The sequence below is a fragment of the Stegostoma tigrinum genome, chromosome 36 (assembly GCF_030684315.1).
Source record: "Stegostoma tigrinum isolate sSteTig4 chromosome 36, sSteTig4.hap1, whole genome shotgun sequence".
Classification (NCBI taxonomy): Eukaryota; Metazoa; Chordata; class Chondrichthyes; order Orectolobiformes; family Stegostomatidae; genus Stegostoma; species Stegostoma tigrinum.
The window spans coordinates 5954094-5975774 of record NC_081389.1 but is presented as its reverse complement, the minus strand read 5'-3'; the positions used below and the strand labels follow the sequence as shown (position 1 = coordinate 5975774).

Sequence of the window (21681 nt, the reverse complement as noted above, 5' to 3'; positions counted from 1 at the left end):
ACTCTCAGTGGTTTCCCTACCAGTATTTGTGGGATCAACAACCATTTTTTGATTATCTGTGACTTAAATGTATTTTCCTTTTGATTGCTATGTATTTCTAGAATTGTTTTCTAGAAAATGTCCCTGTTTTCCTTTCAATTATCCAGCTTCCAATATTCCAGAATACTCGATGGCAACAGGTAATGAATGCATGGTACCGAAGTTGAAATATATGTTGCCAAGCCTTCTGTGGTGTGTTTGAGCCAGAGCAATCTCAGATCCAGTAGTGAAGTGGTTGAGAGTTTTCTTTTCAAGGCAGTTTGCAAAACTGTTGCACATTGTGCAGATTTTCATTCGGAATGCCAATCACGGTTTGATCAGAGTGCCTTTTGAGAACATTATTCCTTTTAACAAAATATCCATTGAATGGGCCACAATGCCTATGAAGAGGATCTGTAAAGCAGGATTTGGTTCTGCGGATTTCACAATTGACTGACTGTGCTGTGATCCTTGTAGCAAAGTACACATCTGAAAACAGTGATTTAGTACAGATATGGAGGGATATAATGCTATTTTGGCTAGGGAAGATCCTTGTTTATCGAATTCTCATATGCCTAGTATTGAACTTTTTAGGCTGAACTAATTTGATATTTATTCCATAATCAAGAATGGGTTAGATTTTGTGACAAGAATAGCAGTGACACTAACAACACTTGTATAATGGTAAATTGGACAGATGTCAGTAAAGTGACAAAACCAGAAGTTGCTGTGAGAGAAAACTCATCTTCTGCAGAGAGCACCATTACTGTTATACTCGACACTTGAATGAATGCAACAGTGGGAATTTGTTATCCTTTCCCATTGATTACGTGACTAAAAGTAACTAAAAGCAAATAGGAAGGATGTAGAGGGAAATGGGTTAAATGCAGGCAAATGGGACTAGATTAGTTTCAGATATCCGGTTAGCATGGACAAAAGTTGGACTGAAGTGCTGTACATCTCTATCACAAAAGTAGGGGTGGCACCATGGCTCAGTGGTTAGCACTGCTGCCTCACAGCACCAGGGACCTGGGTTCAATTCTGCCTTTGGATGACTGTCAGTGTGGAGTTTGCACACTTTCCCCGTGTCCGTGTGGGCTTCCTCCGGGTGCTCCGGTTTCATAGAACATAGAACAATACAGCGCAGAACAGGCCCTCCGACCCTCGATGTTGCACCGACTTGTGAACTAATCTAAGCCCATCCCCCTACAATAGGGTTTTGTACAGTTACAGCATGACATCACGGCTCCAGAACTCAATCCCTCTACCAGTTAAACCTAACACACCATATGCTGCCTTAACAGCATATGACCTGGGTGGCAACTTTCCGGGATCTATGTACATGGACACCAAGATCCCTCTGCACATCCACAATACCAAGAATTTTTCCATTGACCCAGTATTCTGCCTTCCCATTATTCTTCCCAAAGTGAATCACCTCACATTTATCTGCATTGAACTCCATTTGCCTCCACTCAGCCCAATTCTGCAGTTTACCCAAGTCTCCCTGCAACCTGCAACATTCTTCCACACTGTCCACCACTCCACCGACTTTAGTGTCATCTGCAAACTTACTAACCCACCCACCTATGCCTGCATCCAAGTCATTTATAACTAGGAAGGAGACTGGTTAGATGTGTTGCTGGGGAATGAGTAGACCAGGTTTTCATATGAGAACATGTAGGTAGCAATGACCTGGATCAGCTATTTAGATTAGCAAAAGAGGAAAGCACGGTACAGAATTAGAACTTATAAACTGAAAGTTTCCTCCCACAGTCCAAAGATCTGCAGTTTAGGGTGGATTGGCCGTGCTAAGTTGCCCCTAGTGTTCAGGGATTGGGTCTGGGTGGGATGCTATGTGGGTCGGTGTGGACTTGTTGGGCCAAAGGGCCTGTTTCCACACCTTAGGAATTCTATGATTATGACTCTACGGAAAAATCTTTCATCAATAGTCCAATTGTTGTCCTGTCTATACAGCTGTGGCGGCACTTTTGCTTCAAAAGTCAGAATCATGTGGATTCAAGGCCCAGCCCAGAACTATAGCTCAAAAATTAAATCTGACAACACAGTGTTATGATTAATTTATTACGTTGGTGGGAAGAAAACCTCTGAGGTCCAGAGGCTTGTTCAGCAATGTAGTACCTCATTATTGGAGGTGCCGTCTACCGGATGAGAGTTTAAACCAAAACCTCATCTTCCCCCAGCATGACTTCCTTGGGCTTAAAAAAAATCCTCCCTCACCATTTAGAGCAGGGCAGAGGAGTTATCCCTGTGTCATGATCAATGTTTATCCCTCACTGTGCAGAGTTTGCAGATTTTCCCTGCGCCTACGTGGGCTTCCTCCCACAGTCCAAAATTGTGCAGGTGAGCTGGATTGGCTGTGCAAAATTGCCCGTAGTGTTCAGGAATATGTAGATTAGGTAGGTTATAAGGGAATGGGCCTGGGTGGGATGCTGTGAGGGTCACTATGGACTTGTTGGGCTGAAGAGCCTGTTTCTACACTGTAGGGATTCTGTGAGGTTATTTGGTCATTGTAACATTTGCTATTTGTAGGAGCTTGCTGTATGCAAATTGACTATCGATTTCTGATACAATAACAGTAGTTACAGTTCAAAGAATATCATTGGTTGTAAAGACTTTTATGATAGCCTGTGGTCATAGGCAGTATATATTATATATTGTATAAACAGTAAATACAAGTGCTTTTTTTAAATCTTGCTGTGTTACTCAGTCTAAAACAGCTGAATCCCAAATACTGCGTGGAACTTACCCAAATCTCCTTTGAAACTTTTTAATTTTATCATCTAACCGTTACGGATAACTTTATCTGAATCTACGCTTCCACTGAAAAGATGTTGCTGGAAAACAGCCTCTGAATCCGAAATCTGAATTCATGTACACCTGGCTTGTCAAGCCTTAAAGAAAAATCAAATCGCTCCTTGTTTCACTCTTTTAAACAGACAAAATCCCTAGCTTTTCTAATCCATCCATACAGCTCCCAGAGTTCTGGAATTAATCTTTTAACCTTCCTTTGAACAGTGCCCAATATTTTATAACAGGGAGGTCAAGACTGCATGGCAGATGTAGCCTCAACAAGGCAGACAATCCTTGGAGTTATATACACAGAAGATAGTGGAAAACTTCAGCAGACCTAGCAGTATCTGTAGGAAGAGAAGTAGAATTAGTGTTTCAGATCTGTGATGTTTGTTATGACCCAGACCAGAACCCTGCAAAACATTTTAAGAAGGTAGCCTAGACCCTAACTTATTATTTTTTAAAGGTAGATATGAAGCATATGTTCCAGATATGATGTGACAGGCCACAATACTCAACGTTCAGCAGATCACAATTTATTTAAACACAATAGTTAAAATATAAACAAAATAAGGAGGAATTTAGAATAAGCTAACTATTGGAAAACTTTGCCAAGTAATAAATACAGTACAAAAACAAAGTTGCTGGAAAAGTTCATCAGGTCTGGCAGCATCTGTGAAGGCAAAAAGCTGAGTTAACATTTCGGATCCAATGACCCTTCCTCAGAAACAGTCGCTGGACCCGAAATAGTTTTTTCCTTCACAGATGTTGTCAGACCTGCTGAGCTTTCCCAGCAACTTTGTATTTGTTCCTGATTGACAGCATCCACAGTTCTTTCAGTTTTTAATAAATACAGTACCTGGTACTAATTAATTGTTCCAATATAGTGACATTCCATAAATGATCCCTTGGCAGTAGGTAAATTCAGACACAGATTCTCACATGCAGTTCTCCAATTCAGGAAGAAACAACATCAAGAGATTTCAGAGAAAGAAGTGGCTAGGAATCATTTACAGAAGCTTCCTACTCTTCTAGGACCCCAAAGAGCTTCTGACTGCTAAAACTTAAAAAAAAACTAGAACGTCTGGTCTCAGTGGTCTGGCTGCTGTTCTTTCATTGTTCCAACTGTTTCTAAAAACAAGCCCTAATGGCTTCCTACGTTATTTACTTAAGCCATTTTCAGTAGGCAATTCGTTACCCCAGCTTTTACAACGTCTCTTCAAAATAAAAACCAGGCCAAAATAACCTTTTTAACGCAACAGCATCATCACATGCTTCATCAGTAATCCAGCCAGATTGTTTTCAGTTATTTCCTAATGGGATAGGAGCACAGCTAGTTAAGTTGACTCGGTGGTTTAGATTCAGAATAATGGCAAAAGCATGGGCGGAGATGGACTTAAGGTGTGCCCCCTCGTCCTGCTTAGTAGTAACATCATAGCCATAATTCAGAAAATCTCAAATAATCATGACACCCCTAATTTCCCTTGAACTGAGTGAATGAGTTGTTAAGCCACGTCGGGGCAGTCGAGAGTCAACCATATTGCACTGGATAATATGTAAGCCAAGCCATGTAAAAGTTCTTGCTCTAAAGAGCAATGGTGAACTGGATGGTTTTTTAGGGAAATCAATTGATGTTGTCATGGTCATTATCACTGGTCATTATCAGCCATATATTCTAGATTTTATTATCTGAATTTAATTTCCACCAGCTGCTGTAGTGTGATTTGAACCCATTGTCCCCAGGGCCTTAGCTTCGTACTCATGATTGCCAGACAATGACTTAACCACTACACCACTATTTTCCTCCTCTTTTTGGAGAAGAATAATACACAGTAAACATAATCTTCCCCTGTATTTACTCATCTGCCACTTCTACCAAAAGAGCTTATTCTTTTAAATATGTGCAAGTTGATACACTATTTGCCAATGCTCCCATTTTTGGATAATTCACCTTCAAGCATTTTCTCTAATCGTTCCTGTTTCTCTTTCATGTCCTCTTTGAGCTCAATGTTGTATAAAGCAATTAGCATCTGAAACAGTTAACTAATGTCACAAAATAACCTATGCCCATCAGCATATAATTAACTGCTCCTGGGAGGAGCTAAACAGTGTCTGTTATAGTCTTGTGTACCCGAATGGTTCAGCAGCAGAAATCTGTATTTAACTCTTAAGTTGAGGCTGACGTCTCACAAGACACTCAGGTGTAATGTAATTAGCTATTAAGCTGTATGTAATAAACCTTTGCTGTTTATCAAGATTGAGTCTACCTTTTGACAAAGACTGTGTGTGGACACTTAATATCAGTAACTTAGACTAATTCCAACAGAGAATTGCTGGTAGTGAATATGCCCAGGGCATCTCCAGAGAACACGAGGAAGAATTACCTTTAATGATCAAGTATGATTGTTGTCTGGATATATTGACTTAACTCAAATTTCCGTGCAGTTTTGCCTTTGTATTTCATGTGCCTCGTTTTAACATCAAATTTTGGATATGATCGTATGAATACTATTGTAAGCTAATTGTATGGTTTATTTTAAAAGATGTTATCTTAATTATTATTTATTACTTAATTTTGAATGTAGATCTCTCACTCACACTTAAGGTGCCGTGCCATGTTGGATCTTTGCAAAACACCAGTCTAAGGGGTGGGGGCTAAAGAATTGCAGATACTTCTTATCCACTGTTCTATCTTACTTTGTCAATATATTACATGATCTAGTACGTTTTCATCTTTCTATTCTGATGTATTTAAAAATGCCTGTGATTAAAGAATGTTTTCTACGTATGTTTACAGAGGGTACACTGTACAGAAACAGGTAATTCAGCACAACCAGTCTATACTGGGGTTTTTGATCCATTGAAGCCTTTCCCCACCCTTTTATTTATCTAAATCTATCATTATAGCCATCTTCTCCCTCAAATGCTTCAGTAGTACTGTTAGTTTCATTCATTCATCCATAGTATTGATGCCTTTGTAGACTTCGGGAAAAATCGGTGGCTGCCTGTTGCTTCTACTGTTTGATATGAAAATGATTATGGGTTGTAGCTTCACAGGGTTGGTACTGTATCTTTAGGTATACTTGGTGCTGGTCCTGACTTGGTCCCATCCAGTTGTTGTTGAACCAGTATTTATGGACTAGCTTGATGGTAAAATTAGAGTGAGGGATATGCCAGTCTATATGGTTACAGATTGTGGCTGAATATAATTTTGCTGTTGCTTATGGCCCAGAAAGCCTCATGGTTACCCAGTTTTGAGTTGCTAGACCTATTCTGAATTTATCCCATTTAGCATTGTGGTGATGCTGTACAATACGATGCACATAATATGAAGCTGTGACTTTGCCTTCACAAGGGTGTGAATAATTTCATCAATAGATGCATCTGCAACAGGTAACCTCGTGAGGGAACGGGGCAAGTAGTTTTTTTCCTTCTTATTGATTGCCTCATCCCACAGACCAAGTCTAACAGCTATGGCCTTTATGCTGTGCCATGTCAGTCAGCAGCAGTGCTATTGAGCCACTCATGATAAGCATCGAATTTCCTCACTCAGATGTGTTCTGTGTTCTTGCTAGCCTCAGTGTTTCTTCCAAGTTGTGGTCAGCATGGAATAGAATGAATCAGCTTCTGAGAGAGTACAGGTTAGCAGGAAATTTCCTTGGCCATGTTTTACCTGATACTGTGTGACTTTATGATCCGAGGAGTCAGTGTCACGGACTTCCTGAGCAACTCCCTCATGAACATATGTCATCATCATTCGTGAGTTTTCCCTGCCAGTAGGACAGGTCATAACAAGAGAAGGTGATCAGCAGTAATGGATGATTCGGTGAGTATGACAGTGTCACACTGTTGTTTGACTCATCTGTGAGGCAGCTGTTTCAAATCTGGCACAAGCCCTTGGATGTTAGTGAGAAGGACTTCAGGGTTGACTGAGGACGATGTATTATTGTTGGGTCCAGTGCCAAACTTGATGCCACATGGCCATCCACTTTTATTCCTTTTGACTACTCTGTACAATGAGAAGCTTGCTCAGCCATTTCAGAGGCCAGTTCGGAGTTTGAGAATCTGAAGTTACATGTTGACCAGACCTCGTAAAATGGAACATAATCACATAAGTGACAGGAATATAATGTTGTTTATAGCCTTCACATGACACTGCTTGGAGGCCAGAAAAGGCACCAGTTTGCTTTTTATGATCACAAGACATATAAATCTGATTTGGAGATTAAATACTCTTGAAGTTCGGTTGATCTGCGATATGCAGTGGAAGGCAGCCAGTTTGCGCACTGCATGCTTTCACAAATAGCAATGAGAAAATGACCAACTCGTCTAGTCAGTGAAGTTGGGATAAGTATTGACCAGGACACTCAAAAGGTCTGTCCTGCTCTCTTATTTTTTTGAAATAGTGCCATCTGACCAATAGTGCTCTGATTTAACAACAAGAACCTCCAACAATGCAGCATTTATTGATATTGAAGTTGGGAGTGTCAGCCTGGAGCCACATTATTGCAGACATGAAACTTTCAGACTTTTTTAAATGAATTTTTCTGGCGGGTTGCATGTTGCTTCCACCTTTCTTACTGTTAGCAGCTGATCTCACCAAAGCAGTATCCAGTAGAACGCACTGATCCTCATTCCGAAAGTACAGAACCCATTTCTTTGCGCCCTATCTTGTCATTGTCTATGCAAAAGAGCATATGCAATCACTGCAAGTTACTTTCCAATATTTTCTCAAATACCGTCACTGAAATTAACATTTTAAAAATTGGAAGATGCACCTCACCTGCATCCCAGAGTTAATATACCTGTTCTAGTTTGTTATGGAGAGCTGTGGTAGTTGTACCAAGGCACATATGGTCACACTGACAACAAAATCCTGATACATCATTGACTTTTCCACCAAAACTAGGCACGGGAAGATGTGAGATTGCAAATGCATCCTGCCCGTGACTTGACTGTGGCTATCTCTTAACAATGAGGAATCAAATAGGAACTTCATGATATTTTGCTGCGTTTGACACAGTTGTAGCTGCTTGCTCATTCTCCTCCAGGCAGATTTGTTTTCATGATGGCTGTATTTATCTGTGTTCCTAATTGTCTTTTCTCCCTCAATTGGTACTTTGTTCAGTGTATCTTTAACTAGGAGTGAGTAATAGATGTGTTGCCAGTGTATTTTTAATGTGCATATAATATGTTCTGTTTTGAGATAATCTAAATGATAAAATTCCTAAAATAAGTAAAACTGCAATTAAACAGTGGATTAGCTTTGAGACACGAGAGGTGACAGGGTTCAGAAGAAACAAATCTGGCTTATTTTAATGTTGCATTGAAGTCTGAGTTGATTCTTGATGCAAAAATTATGTAGAATAGCATAGGATATATAGTACAGAAATATGCCATTCAGCCCCAGCAGATTATCCTGTCAGTTATGTTGCAGACAGTAGTTAAGTCAGTCATCATCACTCCCTATTCCAGAATTTAGGACCTTGGAAACTTAACGTGAGAATCTAGAATTAGAGAAGCACGAATATTCTGGAGGATTGGAGAAAATTATAAAATCAGGAGGTGGAGTTGTGGGTGGGGAGATTATGTTTGAAGCAATTGGAGAATTACAATGAAAATTTTTAAATCTTGGCAATGCTAAACTGAGAAGCAAGTTAAATCTGAGAACGCAGATTGATAGATGAAGGGAGCGTGAGTTAAGACAAGAGAAGATCACCTCTGGGTTATTGAGGGTAAGACCTGGGAGAAAACAAAAAATGCTGGAGATCACAGTGAGCCAGGCAGCATCCATGGAGAGAAAGCAAGCTGACATTTCAAGTATAGATTGATAATGGGAACTGCAGATGCTGGAGAATCCAAGATAACAGAGAACTGATGAAGGGTCTAGACCCGAAACGTCAGCTTTTGTGCTCCTGAGATGCTGCTTGGCCTGCTGTGTTCGTCCAGCTTCACACTTTGTTATTTCAAGTATAGATGACTGTTTCAGAGGAATTGAGATTGAGTTGGAATGGTCAATCTAGATGTAAAGAAGGTAAGGATTTGATCTTTGCTGTTCCCACATGACCTGAGTTTCTCATTATTGTCCTTTTCTCCTCCTTTTTCATCTCCTCTTACTTTAAACACACCTTAAAGCCTGTTCTGGTTAAAAGCATTTTGGAGCATTTTACCGCATTACTGCCACCATGTAAATAAAAGTTGATTTCACTGACTCCCTTCTGCTAAAGTGCTAAAGACTGACTGACTGCTGGGGCTGTTCAGTTCTTAACCAGTTTAATGAATTGTATGCCTTAAATATGTGAGTGTTTACTTTTCACAAGTGTCTGCTCTGTATGAAATGTTTGAGAAAGCATGAAAGGGAGAAGCTGTAGGGTCTTGTTTACTCTGTCCTCTTCCTGCAAAAATAACAGCTACACTCAGTGCCAGAGTTCCAAATGCAATCAGGCTGTTTGCCAGCAGTTTGCATTACAATGATACTTGGGAGAGACGGGTTCCTGGAACGCTCAATTCCTGAAACTAATCTGTGTGTATCTACATGTAAATGCAAATTGTTTTTCATATCATTAATGAACATGTACTATAGCCTAACGTTACATTTCTTGGTCTTCTCATGGAATTTCGTTTTGAGAATCTATGGGTGCCACACAAGACGTTTTTAGAATAGTTGGATGGCACAGTTCAACTTCTGTAATTTTTGACCAATATTTCCACGCTTAAATACAATAAAATGCTTGGAGTTCAAACTGAATTTGATGACTGTTGGAGGAAATGTATGGCAAAGTTTTCTTAAAAATATTGTGCTTTTGTACACCCAATAGCATAGTGCATTGATTGTAAGATCTGTGTTGGCAGTATTTAGTTTTGTTAATTTGCTATTTAGTAGATCTTTGCAGATGCTGCTTTGTGTCATAATATCTGTGGGATATTGGTTTCATATTTAAACCCATTCTATTTTACTAGTGAAATTTTCTGTCTTTCTTTTAAGGTTTCACTAAGTATCCAAACATGGGTGACATGAAGACTCCAGATTTTGATGACCTCCTAGCTGCATTTGACATTCCTGATCCAGACCTTGATGCCAAGGAGGCTATCCAGTCGAGCAGTGAGGAGGCAGAAAGTCATCTGAAGCAAGCAGGGATGGGTATAGATGAATTGTCTATGCACCACCCCATACCCGATGTCCCAGTGGTGAGTGTTATTGTTAAGAACACCAGCCGACAAGACTCCTTCGATTCCATTACTGAAAAGGATGGCCACTCACTTGGACATAATCTACTTCAAAATGGGTTTCGGAATTCTGATATTGCCTCTGATACCCATAGTCTTGGAAATAGTTACAGCAAGATGGTCACTGCTTTCATTAATGGAGATAATTCCAGAGGCTACTCCGATAAGTTTGACACACCAAGGTCAGAAGCTCTACCAGCATTCAGTCAGTTTAGCCCTATTTCTAGCCCAGAGCCAGAAGAAACCATTCAGGATGCTAATGTTGTGGATAACATGAAAAGAGATGAGAGACCTTACCTTGGTTCTGTAGGCCTGTACGTTTCTACAGAGAATTCTTTAATGGACAGGTCAAGGGACCGACCTGAACAAGGTGTGACTGAGCTGAGCATGTTTGATGAATATTCTAAAAAACGAGAGAAAGCAAATGAAATTAGAAACTGCAACCTGAAGGAGGCCAGCTTCGGGCAGAGGGTAAACTCAATAAATGTATCTGAAGGTGTAGAGAAAAATGACAAGGACTTTGATAAAAGCAACAGTTTGTTTGACAGCTTGCAGCCATCATGTGACCTCCATAAAAATAATGTAGAAGAACCAAAGAGCAGCAGTGTTCCAGAGATGACCTTGTGTTCTTCTGTCCCACCTCGCCAGCGTTTAAAATCAGATCATTCAAAGCTGTCGTCTTGCTTAGCAGCATTAGTAGCTCTTAATGCCAAAAAGACATCAGAATTCCCAAAGGAAGAACAAAAAGAAAACTTTAAAGAATCCTTGTTGGCTTTGAATGATGGGATCAAGAGTAGCCCCAAGATGGCAAAGTCGCCAAAGAGTCCGAGGAGCCCAATGGAGGGAGTAAAGAAAATGATAAATAAACAGCCTGATAGCCCAAGGAGTGTGTCCAGTGACTACAGTGGCAAAAGCTCCCCCTACGTTGCAACAGGTTCACCACCAGCCATCCCGAAAGTAAGAATCAAAACCATTAAAACTTCCTCTGGTGAAATTACGAGGACTGTGACAAGAATAATGCCAGACTCAGAACAGAGTGAGTCAAGGAGTTCGCCAGAACAGTCGCTGACTGAAATGGCTTTCACTGAGGAGTTAAATTTAAGATCTAGTCCTTTGACCATTTCATCGTCACAGACCCATACTTCAACAACAGTCGAAAATGGAAAGAAGCAAACATCAACCAGAAACATGGCTGATGCTGTTAGTTCTTTGTCTAGTATACCTATCAAAGGACCTGAAAACGTAGACGACAATAGCAACTTGAAAGCCATAGCTGTAACAAATGTACTAGCTGAGGATCCCAGCAGTGCCACCATGAAAGTTGCTGGCATGCCCCAGCAGAAGCAGACTGCAGTAAAGCACTCATCTAATATCGCTACCACAAATCTTCTGCCAAAAGCTATTCACCTGGCAAGCCTTAACTTGGTTCCACACAGCGTCGCAGCTACTGCTACTGCAAGGTCCAGCACTTTGCGGCAGAGCCAACAAAAGATTGCCACTCAGGTGGTAACAGTGCCACTGGTACAACAAGTCAAGAATGCGGTTTCACAACATAATGAATCTTCTACTTCAAATCCGAACATTGTTGTCGAAGCTTTTAACAAACTGTTAAATAGTACAAATCCTGTGCCAATCTATGCTCCGAATCTTAAACCACCTGCAAACAGTAATGTAACCATGCCAGCACGTGGCTATCGTTGTTTAGAATGTGGAGATGCATTTGCTCTAGAAAAGAGCTTATCGCAGCATTATGAGAGGCGAAGTGTCCACATTGAGGTGATGTGCAGCCATTGTTCCAAAATGATGGTGTTCTTCAACAAGTGCAGTTTGCTTTTGCATGCACGGGAGCACAAAGGTAAAGGTGCAGTTATGCAGTGCACTCAGCTACAGATGAAACCCATCCCTTCAGACCAAATGTTTTCAGCTACCCCAGTGACGTCTTGTGTACCGTCTGGTCCTCCTGCCCAGGCTACAACTCCCTCCCAAACTGTTGGGAGTTTGACAGTAATTGGGGTTGACAACCCAGCTTTCAGTCATCCTGCCATGCCTCTGCGCTGTGACTCACTTCGATTAATACGCCATGGCTTAAAATGTCTTGAATGTTATCAGCAATTCCAGGATTACAACAGCCTTGCGAGCCATTACCAGCAGATGACAGATGATGCTGAGACACCAGTAAGTGAATTCACACAATGTAGAAAATCATTTTATTTCATTAGAAGAGAGGGCAGTACATGCAGCATAATTATGTATAGTTAAGAATATTTATCCTGTACTGCTACTGCTTGAAAGAGTTTATTTCTATGTTTTGCACACTATTGTAAGGTAGCTTAGGGCTTTGAAAATGATGAACCAAAGGGCCTGTTCCTGTGCTGTCCGAAAAATCTGTTCTTAAAAAAAAAATTCAGCCATCAGTATCAGCGTAATCAGTCACACTCACATTTCTTTCTTATCTGTTCTTACACCTTATGACCTGTCCTTACCACATAAGTATGACTTGTTATGTGCTCATGTAGGTGCACTTTTGTATTGTCAGACATTGCCCCGGGAACGAGATACAAATTCCCAAATTCACTTCACGTAAAATCTTTATAGCACACGATCAGAGGAGAGTTTCACCACACCAGGTTTTAATTTCTTTTATTGATTTATAGAAAGAGGGCATCAGTGGCAAGGCCAGTATTTATTGCCCAGCCCTATTGTCAATCCACCCTTTAAGGTGGTGGCTAGCTGCCACCTTGAGCTGCTGCCATCCATTTGATATAGGTAGACCCTAAGGCCATTAAGGAGAGATCTGTAGAATTTTGGCCTAGCAACATTGAAGATCAGCAATATAGTTCCAAATCCAGATGATGCTTGGCCAGGAGGGGAACCTGCAGTAGTAGCATTCCATGTATTGGCGGCCTTCATCCTTCTAGATGATATTGGTATACATGTGGGGAAGGTCTTTACCAACCATGAAGTGCCATCTAAATCTATTGTAACCCTTCATTCCGAAGTGTTCACTTCTGAAATGATGCTCAGATTTCAGAACACAGTCTGCAAGTTAACACCAGCTCTTTTTTTTCCCGCTCTCCATTGTCACACAGTCCACGCATAATTATCTGATCAAACGGCCTGCCAGATGTGCCACTGAAAACTTTTACATGTATTACTGAGTCACAAGAAGATGCACAGCATGTGCAAAGTGGATAATGAAAAATCCTAACCTCCAATGTGCATTTCCTTCAAATGGCTTGGCCAAGATAAGTTGCTTAGAATTAATAAACTGGAGCCAAACTTAAATCAGCATTATGGATACCTAGAGATAATGGGAACTGCAGATGCTGGAGATTCCAAGATAATAAAATGTGAGGCTGGATGAACACAGCAGGCCAAGCAGCATCTCAGGAGCACAAAAGCTGACGTTTCGGGCCTAGACCCTTCATCAGAGAGGGGGATGGGGGGAGGGAACTAGAATAAATAGGGAGAGAGGGGGAGGCGGACCGAAGATGGAGAGTAAAGAAGATAGGTGGAGCGGGTGTAGGTGGGGAGGTACCTCCCCACCTACACCCTCTCCACCTATCTTCTTTACTCTCCATCTTCGGTCCGCCTCCCCCTCTCTCCCTATTTATTCTAGTTCCCTCCCCCCATCCCCCTCTCTGATGAAGGGTCTAGGCCCGAAACGTCAGCTTTTGTGCTCCTGAGATGCTGCTTGGCCTGCTGTGTTCATCCAGCCTCACATTTTATTATTATGGATACCTATGCGGGATTCGAGAACAAAAGGTCTACACTGTCACCTCGTACACAATACCAAGAAAGCCCAGACTAAGGAAACTAAGCACTTGGCATGCACATTAATATTTTGTTTTATGTTACAGATAGGTGGTTTCGAACTTCCGCAGGTCTTAGATCATTGTGCCAATTAATTCTACACCCACCTGTTTAATTCTCATTATTGGATTGAGACATATGCTAAATACTACTACTAAGCAGAAATTGACCATCTTAGACCTTGAGCCTGCTCCTCCATTTAATAAGATCATGGCTGATCTGTTTGTTTTGAATTCTACATTCCAGTCTACCCTTGATAATCTTTGATTCTCCCTGCACAACAAGAATCTATCCACCAAAGTCTCAACTATGTTCAATGAGCCCACTCCCATCAACTTCTGAGGAAGTGTTCCAAATCTTCCTGGGGATAAAAATTCTCTTCCCTTTCATTTAAGGGGCACCCCAGTTTAAAAATGGCCCATTAGCTCGATTGACCCACAGGAGGAAACATTGTTTCCACATCTGCCTTGTCAAGACCATTCAGGATCTTATACACTTTAATCAAGTCACTTCTTCTAAATTCGAGTGGAAACAAGCCTGGTCTGTCCAACCTGTCGTCATAAGACAACCCACTCATTCTAGGTATCAATACAATAAACCTCCGGTGAACTGCCTCCAGTGCAATCACATCTTTCTTTAAATAAGGACACCAAAACTGTACACAGTATTTGAGATACATCTATGTAGATGTTTTGGGTTAGAGGACCAGGAGAGCCAATTTCAGTTGAAATGTAGTATATCCAAGAGCTTGAACAACGTGAATGTATGAAGCAAGGTGTGTCATTGTTTTTATATAGCAACAGAGCATCTTTGTGTGGGGCTCTTGAGGTGTCAGGAATTTCTTATGGAGCGAGATTGAGGAGACTGGATCTGTGTATTCTCCAGAGTTTAGAAGAATGAAAGGTGATCTTAAAAATCTTATTAAGGCACACAAAGTTCTTACAGGACTTGCTTGAGTAGTTGCAAGATTGGCGTCCCCCAGGCTGGGGAGTGTGGACAAGCCTTGGAATGAGCAAACATTTAGAACTGAAATTTGGAATTTCTTTGCTGAGGGTCGGCAAGTCTTTTGAATTCCCTACCCCAGACAGCTGAGTGCTGTGGATGTTCAGTCATTGAGTGTGTTCAATACAGGGTTTGATGGATTTCTTGATACTAAAGACATCTTATTTCGTAAGAGTTTCTAAGGTTTCCATCATTGTGCAGGCTGGGCATCCAGCATTTAATGTTTACGTATGGCTGTTTGTCAAACGATGAATTTCACCCACAGCTCTCATGAGAAGAAAATTGCCTGTGTGTAACACTACGCTTGTGACTTCTAGATGTTTCTGTGAGGGATTTGTTCAATGTTTTCAAGATATTGTCAAGGACTAGGGGCAACATCTAAAAATTAGTGCCAGACCTTTGTGGTGTAAATTTAGAAAATGCTTCTATGTGCAAAAATCGATTGAAATTTGATTCTTTCTTCCCCAAATAGTAATTGATGCTAGATTGATGAATTTTAAATCTGAGGTAAATAAATTCTCTTTCACCAAAGGTTTTCATGGAATATGGTCTGTTAGAAAGGTCTGAAAGTGTTAATACTAAGGAGAGCCTGAAGCACCATTGATTGATTGCATCACATGTAACAGGTTTGGATCTCAAAGGAGTTAGGCTTATACGTCTCTAATGATGTCTATTGTATTATGTAACTAGTTTCTGTAATTCAATTCTGTCTATCTTGTTTAAGGTGAAAGCCTCCACTTGTTAAACCACCAAGTGGTTTTCTTCTATCACTAGACCAAGCAGGTCCAGTAAAATCCCTACCAGGAAAGAGGCTGGTGGCAGCAAATCTGCCAGGTTGCTTATTCAACATAAGCAGTAGCAACGATTTAGTTTACAATGTATAGGCCAACCGTTATGGAATTAGGTCCTAATTCAGCCAAGACTTAATTAAGTGCAGGGCCCAGCTCAATGAGCCCAATCCTATTGTAAAGTTCATTGTTTTCTATCGAAGCTTTTTCAGGAATTCTGATTTACTCTGTTCCCATATTCCCCATCCAGAAACACACAGTGAGTACTGCTGACTACAGAAACACAAGCAGTTTCTTCTTTAGTGATTTTGACATCTTCAACTTTAATAGTTAACTAAAAGCTTTTGAAGAAAAGCCCAATGAAATTATATAAGAAAGATGACAGTCATTTTATGCAAGCTAGATCCAAGAAACAATAATGAAACAAAAGATCATTTATGCATTTTGGCAGCTTGATTAAAGGATCAGTATAGATATCAATCCAAGCTACTTCCCCAGTTTTTCAAATAATGGGATCATGGATGTCTACCTAGGAGTAGATGGGGTCTCAGTGTCTCAGTAAACATCTTTGAAAAAGGGTGCCTGTACTTACTCAGTGCTGTAGTGGTCAGATAGACATAACTAGACAATCAGATCAGAAATCTAGGATTTCTAAAATATACATGGGTGCTTATGTATAGAGATAGTAGGAACTGCTGGAGAATCTGAGATAACACGCTGTGAAGCTAGATGAACACAGCAGGCCAAGTAGCACCAGAGGAGCAGGGAAGTTTGACGTTTCGGGTCAAGACCCTTCTTTAGAAAAATCTTAAGGGTCTTGACTCGAAACGTCAAACTTTCCTGCTCCTCTGATGCTGCTTGGTCTGCTGTGTTTATCCAGCTTCAGACCGCGTTATCTGGGTGCTTGTGTATGTTTGTTTTTATATCCTTTTAGAACATAGAACATTACAGCACAGTACAGGCCCTTAGGCCCTCGATGTTGTGCCGACCTGTCATACCGATCTCAAGCCCATCTAAGCTACACTATTCCATGTACGTCCATATGCTTGTCCAATGATGACTTAAATGTACCTGAAGTTGGCGAATCTACTACCGTTGCAGGCAAAGCGTTCCATTCCCTGACTACTTTCTGAGTAAAGAAACTACCTCTGACATCTGTCCTATATCTTTCACCCCTCAATTTAAAGCTGTGCCCCCTCATGCTCGCCATCACCATCCTAGGAAAAAGGCTCTCCCTATCACCCTATCTAACCCTCTGATTATTTTATATGTTTCAATTAAGTCACCTCTCAACCTTCTTCTCTCCAGTGAAACCAGCCTCAAGTCCCTCAGCCTTTCCTCGTAAGACCTTCCCTCCATACCAGGCAACATCCTAGTAAATCTCCTCTGCACCCTTCCCAAAGCTTCCACATCCTTCTTATAATGCGGTGACCAGAACTGTACACAATACTCCAAGTGCGGCCGCACCAGAGTTTTTTACAGCTTCACCATAACCTCTTGGTTCCAGAACTCGATCCTTCTATGAATAAAAGCTAAAACACTGTATTGCCTTCTTCACAGCCCTGTCAACCTGGGTGGCAACTTTCAAGGATCTGTGTACGTGGACACCGAGATCTCTCTGCTCATCTACACTACTAAGAATCTTACCATTAGCCCAGTACTTTGCCTTCCGGTTACTCCTACCAAAGTGCATCAACTCACACTTGTCTGCATTAAACTCCATTTGCCACCTCTCAGCCCAGCTCTGCAGCTTATCTATGTCTCTCTGCAACGTACAGCATCCTTCGTCACTATCCACAACTCCACCGACCTTAGTGTCGTCTGCAAATTTACTAACGCATCCTTCTACGCCCTCATCCAGGTCATTTATAAAAATGACAAACGGCAGTGGACCCAACACCGACCCTTGCGGTACACCACTAGTAACTGGTCTCCAGGATGAACATTTCCCATCAACTACCACCCTCTGTCTTCTTTCAGCAAGCCAATTTCTGATCCCAACTGCTGTATCTCCCGCAATTCCATTCCTCCGCATATTGCACAATAGCCTACTGTGGGGAACCTTATCGAACACCTTGCTGAAATCGATATACGCCACATCAACCGGTTTACTCTCATCTACCTGTTTGATCACCTTCTCAAAGAACTCAATAAAGTTTGTGAGGCACGACCTTCCCTTCACAAAACCGTGCTGACTATCCCTAATCAATTTATTCTTGTCTAGATGATTATAAACCCTATCCCTTCTAACCTTTTCCAACACTTTACCAACAACTGAGGTAAGGCTCACTGGTCTATAATTACCAGGGTTGTCTCTACTCCCCTTCTTGAACAGGGGAACCATATTTGCTATCCTCTAGTCATCTGGCACTATTCCTGTAGACAATGACGAGTTAAAGATCAATGCCAAATGCTCGCAGTCTCCTCCCTGGCTTCCCAGAGGATCCAAGAATAAATCCCATCCGGCCCAGGGGACTTATCTATCTTCACCTTCTGAAGGATTTCTAATACCTCTTCCGTGTGAACCTCAATCCCACCTAGTCTAGTAGCCTGTATCTCAGTATTCTCCTCGACAACATTGTCATTTTCTAGAGTGAATACTGTTGAAAAATATTCATTTAGCGCTTCCCCTATCTCATCTGACTCCACACACAACTTACCACTACTATCCTTGATTGGGCCTAATCTTACTTTCGTCATTCTTTTATTCCTTAAATACCTATAGAAAGCCTTAGGGTTTACCCTGATCCTATCCGCCAACAACTTCTCATGTCTCCTCCTGGCTCTTCTGAGCTCTCTCTTTGGGTCTTTTCTGGGTACCTTGTAGCCCTCAAGTGCCCTAACTAAGCCTTCACATCTCATCCTAACATAAGCCGCCTTCTTCACCGCTTGTTGGCCTATCTACATACTGTGTCAGGAAGCCCTCCTGCACACACTGGACAAAAACTGACCCATCTATAGTACTCGAACTGTAGTGTTCCCAGTCAATATCTGGAAAGTTGAAGTCCCCCATGACAACTACCCTGTCTCTCTCACTCCTATCGAGAATCATCTTTGCTATCCTTTCCTCTACATCTCTGGAACTATTCGGAGGCCTATAGAAAACTCCCAACAGGGTGACCTCTCCTTTCCTGTTTCTAACCTCAGCCCATACTACCTCAGTTGACGAGTCCCCAAATATCCTTTCTGCAACTGTAATACTGTCCTTGACCAACAATGCCACACCTCCGCCCTTTTTACCATCTTCTCTGTTCTTACTGAAACATCTAAATCCCGGAACCTGCAACAACCACTCCTGTCCCTGCTCTATCCATGTCTCCGAAATGGCCACAACATCGAAGTCCCAGGTACTAACCCATGCTGCAAGTTCACCCACCTTATTCCGGACTCTCCTGGCATTGAAGTAGACACACTTCAATCCAACTTCTTGCTTGCCGGTGCCATCTTGCTTCCCTGAAACTTTATTTCGGACCACCCTACTCTCAACCTTTTTCTATAGTCGAACTACAATTTTGGTGCCCATCCCCCTGCTGAATTAGTTTAAACCCACCCGAATAGCCTTAACAAATCTCCCCCCCCAGGATATCGGTACCCCTCTGGTTCAGGTGAAGACCATCTTGCTTGTAGAGGTCCCACCTACCCCAGAAAGAGCCCCAATTATCCAAGAATCCAAAACCCTCCCTCCTGCACCATCCCTGTAGCCACGTGTTCAACTCCTCTCTCTCCCTATTCCTCGCCTCACTAGCACGTGGCACAGGCAACAAACCAGAGACAACAACTCTGTTCGTCCTAGCTCTCAGCTTCCATCCTAGCTCCCTGAATTTCTGCCTTAAATCCCCATCTCTCTTCCTACCTATGTCGTTGGTGCCAATGTGGACCACGACTTGAATCTGCTCCCCCTCCCCCTTAAGGATCCCAAAAACACGATCAGAGAGATCGCGCACCCTGGCACCTGGGAGGCAACACACCAACCGTGAGTCTCTCTCGTCCCCACAGAACCTCCTATCTGCCCTCCTAACTATGGAGTCCCCAATGACTAATGCTCTGCTCCTCTTCCCCCTTCCCTTCTGAGCAGCAGGGACAGACTGTGTGCCAGAGACCTGTGCCCCACTGCTTTCCCATGGTAAGTCGTCCCCCCCCAGCAGTATCCAAAATGGTATACTTATTGTTGAGGGGAATGGCCACAGGGGATCCCTGCACTGCCTGCCGGTTCCCTTTCTGTCCCCTGACCGTAACCCATCTGCCTTTCTCCTGTACTTGAGGAGTGACTACCTCCCTGTAACTCCTCTCAATAACCCTCTCTGCCTCCCAAATGATCCGAAGTTCATCCAGCTCCAGCTCCAGTTTCCTAACGCGTTTTTCAAGGAGCTGGAGTTGGGTGCACTTCCTGCAGATGTAGTCAGCAGGGACACTAGTGGTGACCCTTACCTCCCACATTCTGCAGGAGGAACATTCAACTGCCCTGACCTCCGTTCCCATTATTCTAAATTCCCAAAGACTTAAAAAAAAATAAAGAATGAAAAATAAACTTGTTACCTTACCAATCAGGCGCACAGAACCTTTTTTTTTGGTTAGAGGAGGAGGATGGGTGGGAGACACTACCCGAGTAGTGTATCGGGTAACACAACCACACAAATATGTTACCTCACTCACTCACCAGTCCCGTGTCGGCTCCTGCTCAGCGTCCCTCTGCCTATTCACGAGGTAAGCTTTTTAATGATTCAAAAACAGTGACTCACCGGCTTCCCGACAGGCTCCTGCTCCAAGCTCCCGCTCGCGCTGCTGCTGCAACCAGAAACGGAATCCTTGGGTATAGAACATTTACACACCTTTGCGTACATCACTTCAAGGGTAGGTATAGAGTGAAATGGGCTCAAAATATATCTCTACTTCAAATTTTGATCCCTGCCTTAAAGCATCATCCATCATTTTGATGCACCTGGATCAGTTTGCAGTCGCAGCCAGATGACGTGTAAGCAATTCTATCTATCTCCCTCAATGCATCACCACTTCGTAAATACTATTAAATCAAGCTGACCTGAAATGCTTTGGGGTGAGGGCATTTTCATTCACTCATTACATGTTCAATTGATGCTGAATGTAAGAACAACCCCCTTAGCCAAAAACCTGACTACCCAGTCTTCTTTGAGTTCCAGTTCTTTATTTTCTCTTCATTTCTATTATCTGTACTATTCCAGCGTTATGTTATGTATTTTGGAGTAACTGGAGTATTTACTAATTGGGCGGCACAGTGGCTCAGTGGTTAGCACTGCAGCTTCACAGCGCCAGGGACCCAGGTTCGATGCCAGCCTCTGGCGACTGTCTGTGTGGAGTTTGCATGTTCTCCCCCCGTGTCTGCGTGGGTTTCCTTCAGGTGCTCCGGTTTCCTCCCACAGCCCAAAGATGTGCAGGCTAGGTGGATTGGCCATGCTAAATTGCCTGTAGTGTTCAGGGGTGTGTGGGCTATAGGGGAATGGGTCTGGGTGGGATGCTTCAAGGGGCGGTGTGGACTTGTTGGGCCAAAGGCCCTGTTTCCACACTGTAGGGAATCTAACCTAATCTAATTTATTTGTGACGAAGCAGTTCTTTCCAAGAGTTCCTTGATATTTTTTGAGGCACCCTGTGCTTTCTGCTGTGCCTCAAAGGGAAATGCTGCATCAATTCCACCCAAAACAGAAACCTGCCTTCCAGATATTTTTGCATTATCTTGGGATATTGCTCATAGATTACTAAGATTGTCTGTTGATTCAAGAATGGTTTCTACACGAAGGCAAAAGTTTCCACCATGGGTCTTCAATGTCACTGAAAATGCCAGATGCAAGGGGCGGGACATCCTTTGAGCTAGTGTGCTAGTCTTGAGTGCTGAATTTCTTTCCTCCTCTTTCTTTATCTGCAACAGCTTTGCAATCAATAGAGTCTGGCCATTTACTGAGCCAGATGCTTAGATCAGATCAATGAACGAGAGTTTCATGTGGTGGTGTTTCTTGACTTTTTCCCTTGAATTTGTCTGGCAGCAAAG

At 42.2% G+C, this 21681-nt stretch overlaps 1 protein-coding gene across 6 annotated transcripts in view; it reads left to right on the top strand.

The window, feature by feature from the left end:
- znf592 (zinc finger protein 592) overlaps nt 1-21681 on the top strand; it is a 184265-nt gene that overhangs the window by 108506 nt on the left and 54078 nt on the right. For all 6 annotated transcript variants that reach the window (XM_059640137.1, XM_059640133.1, XM_059640134.1 and 3 more), the window contains one exon: nt 9818-12234. In XM_059640137.1, coding sequence (XP_059496120.1) covers nt 9838-12234 — 2397 coding nt within the window. In that variant the 5' untranslated portion in view covers nt 9818-9837. The remainder of the gene's footprint in view (nt 1-9817; nt 12235-21681) is intronic.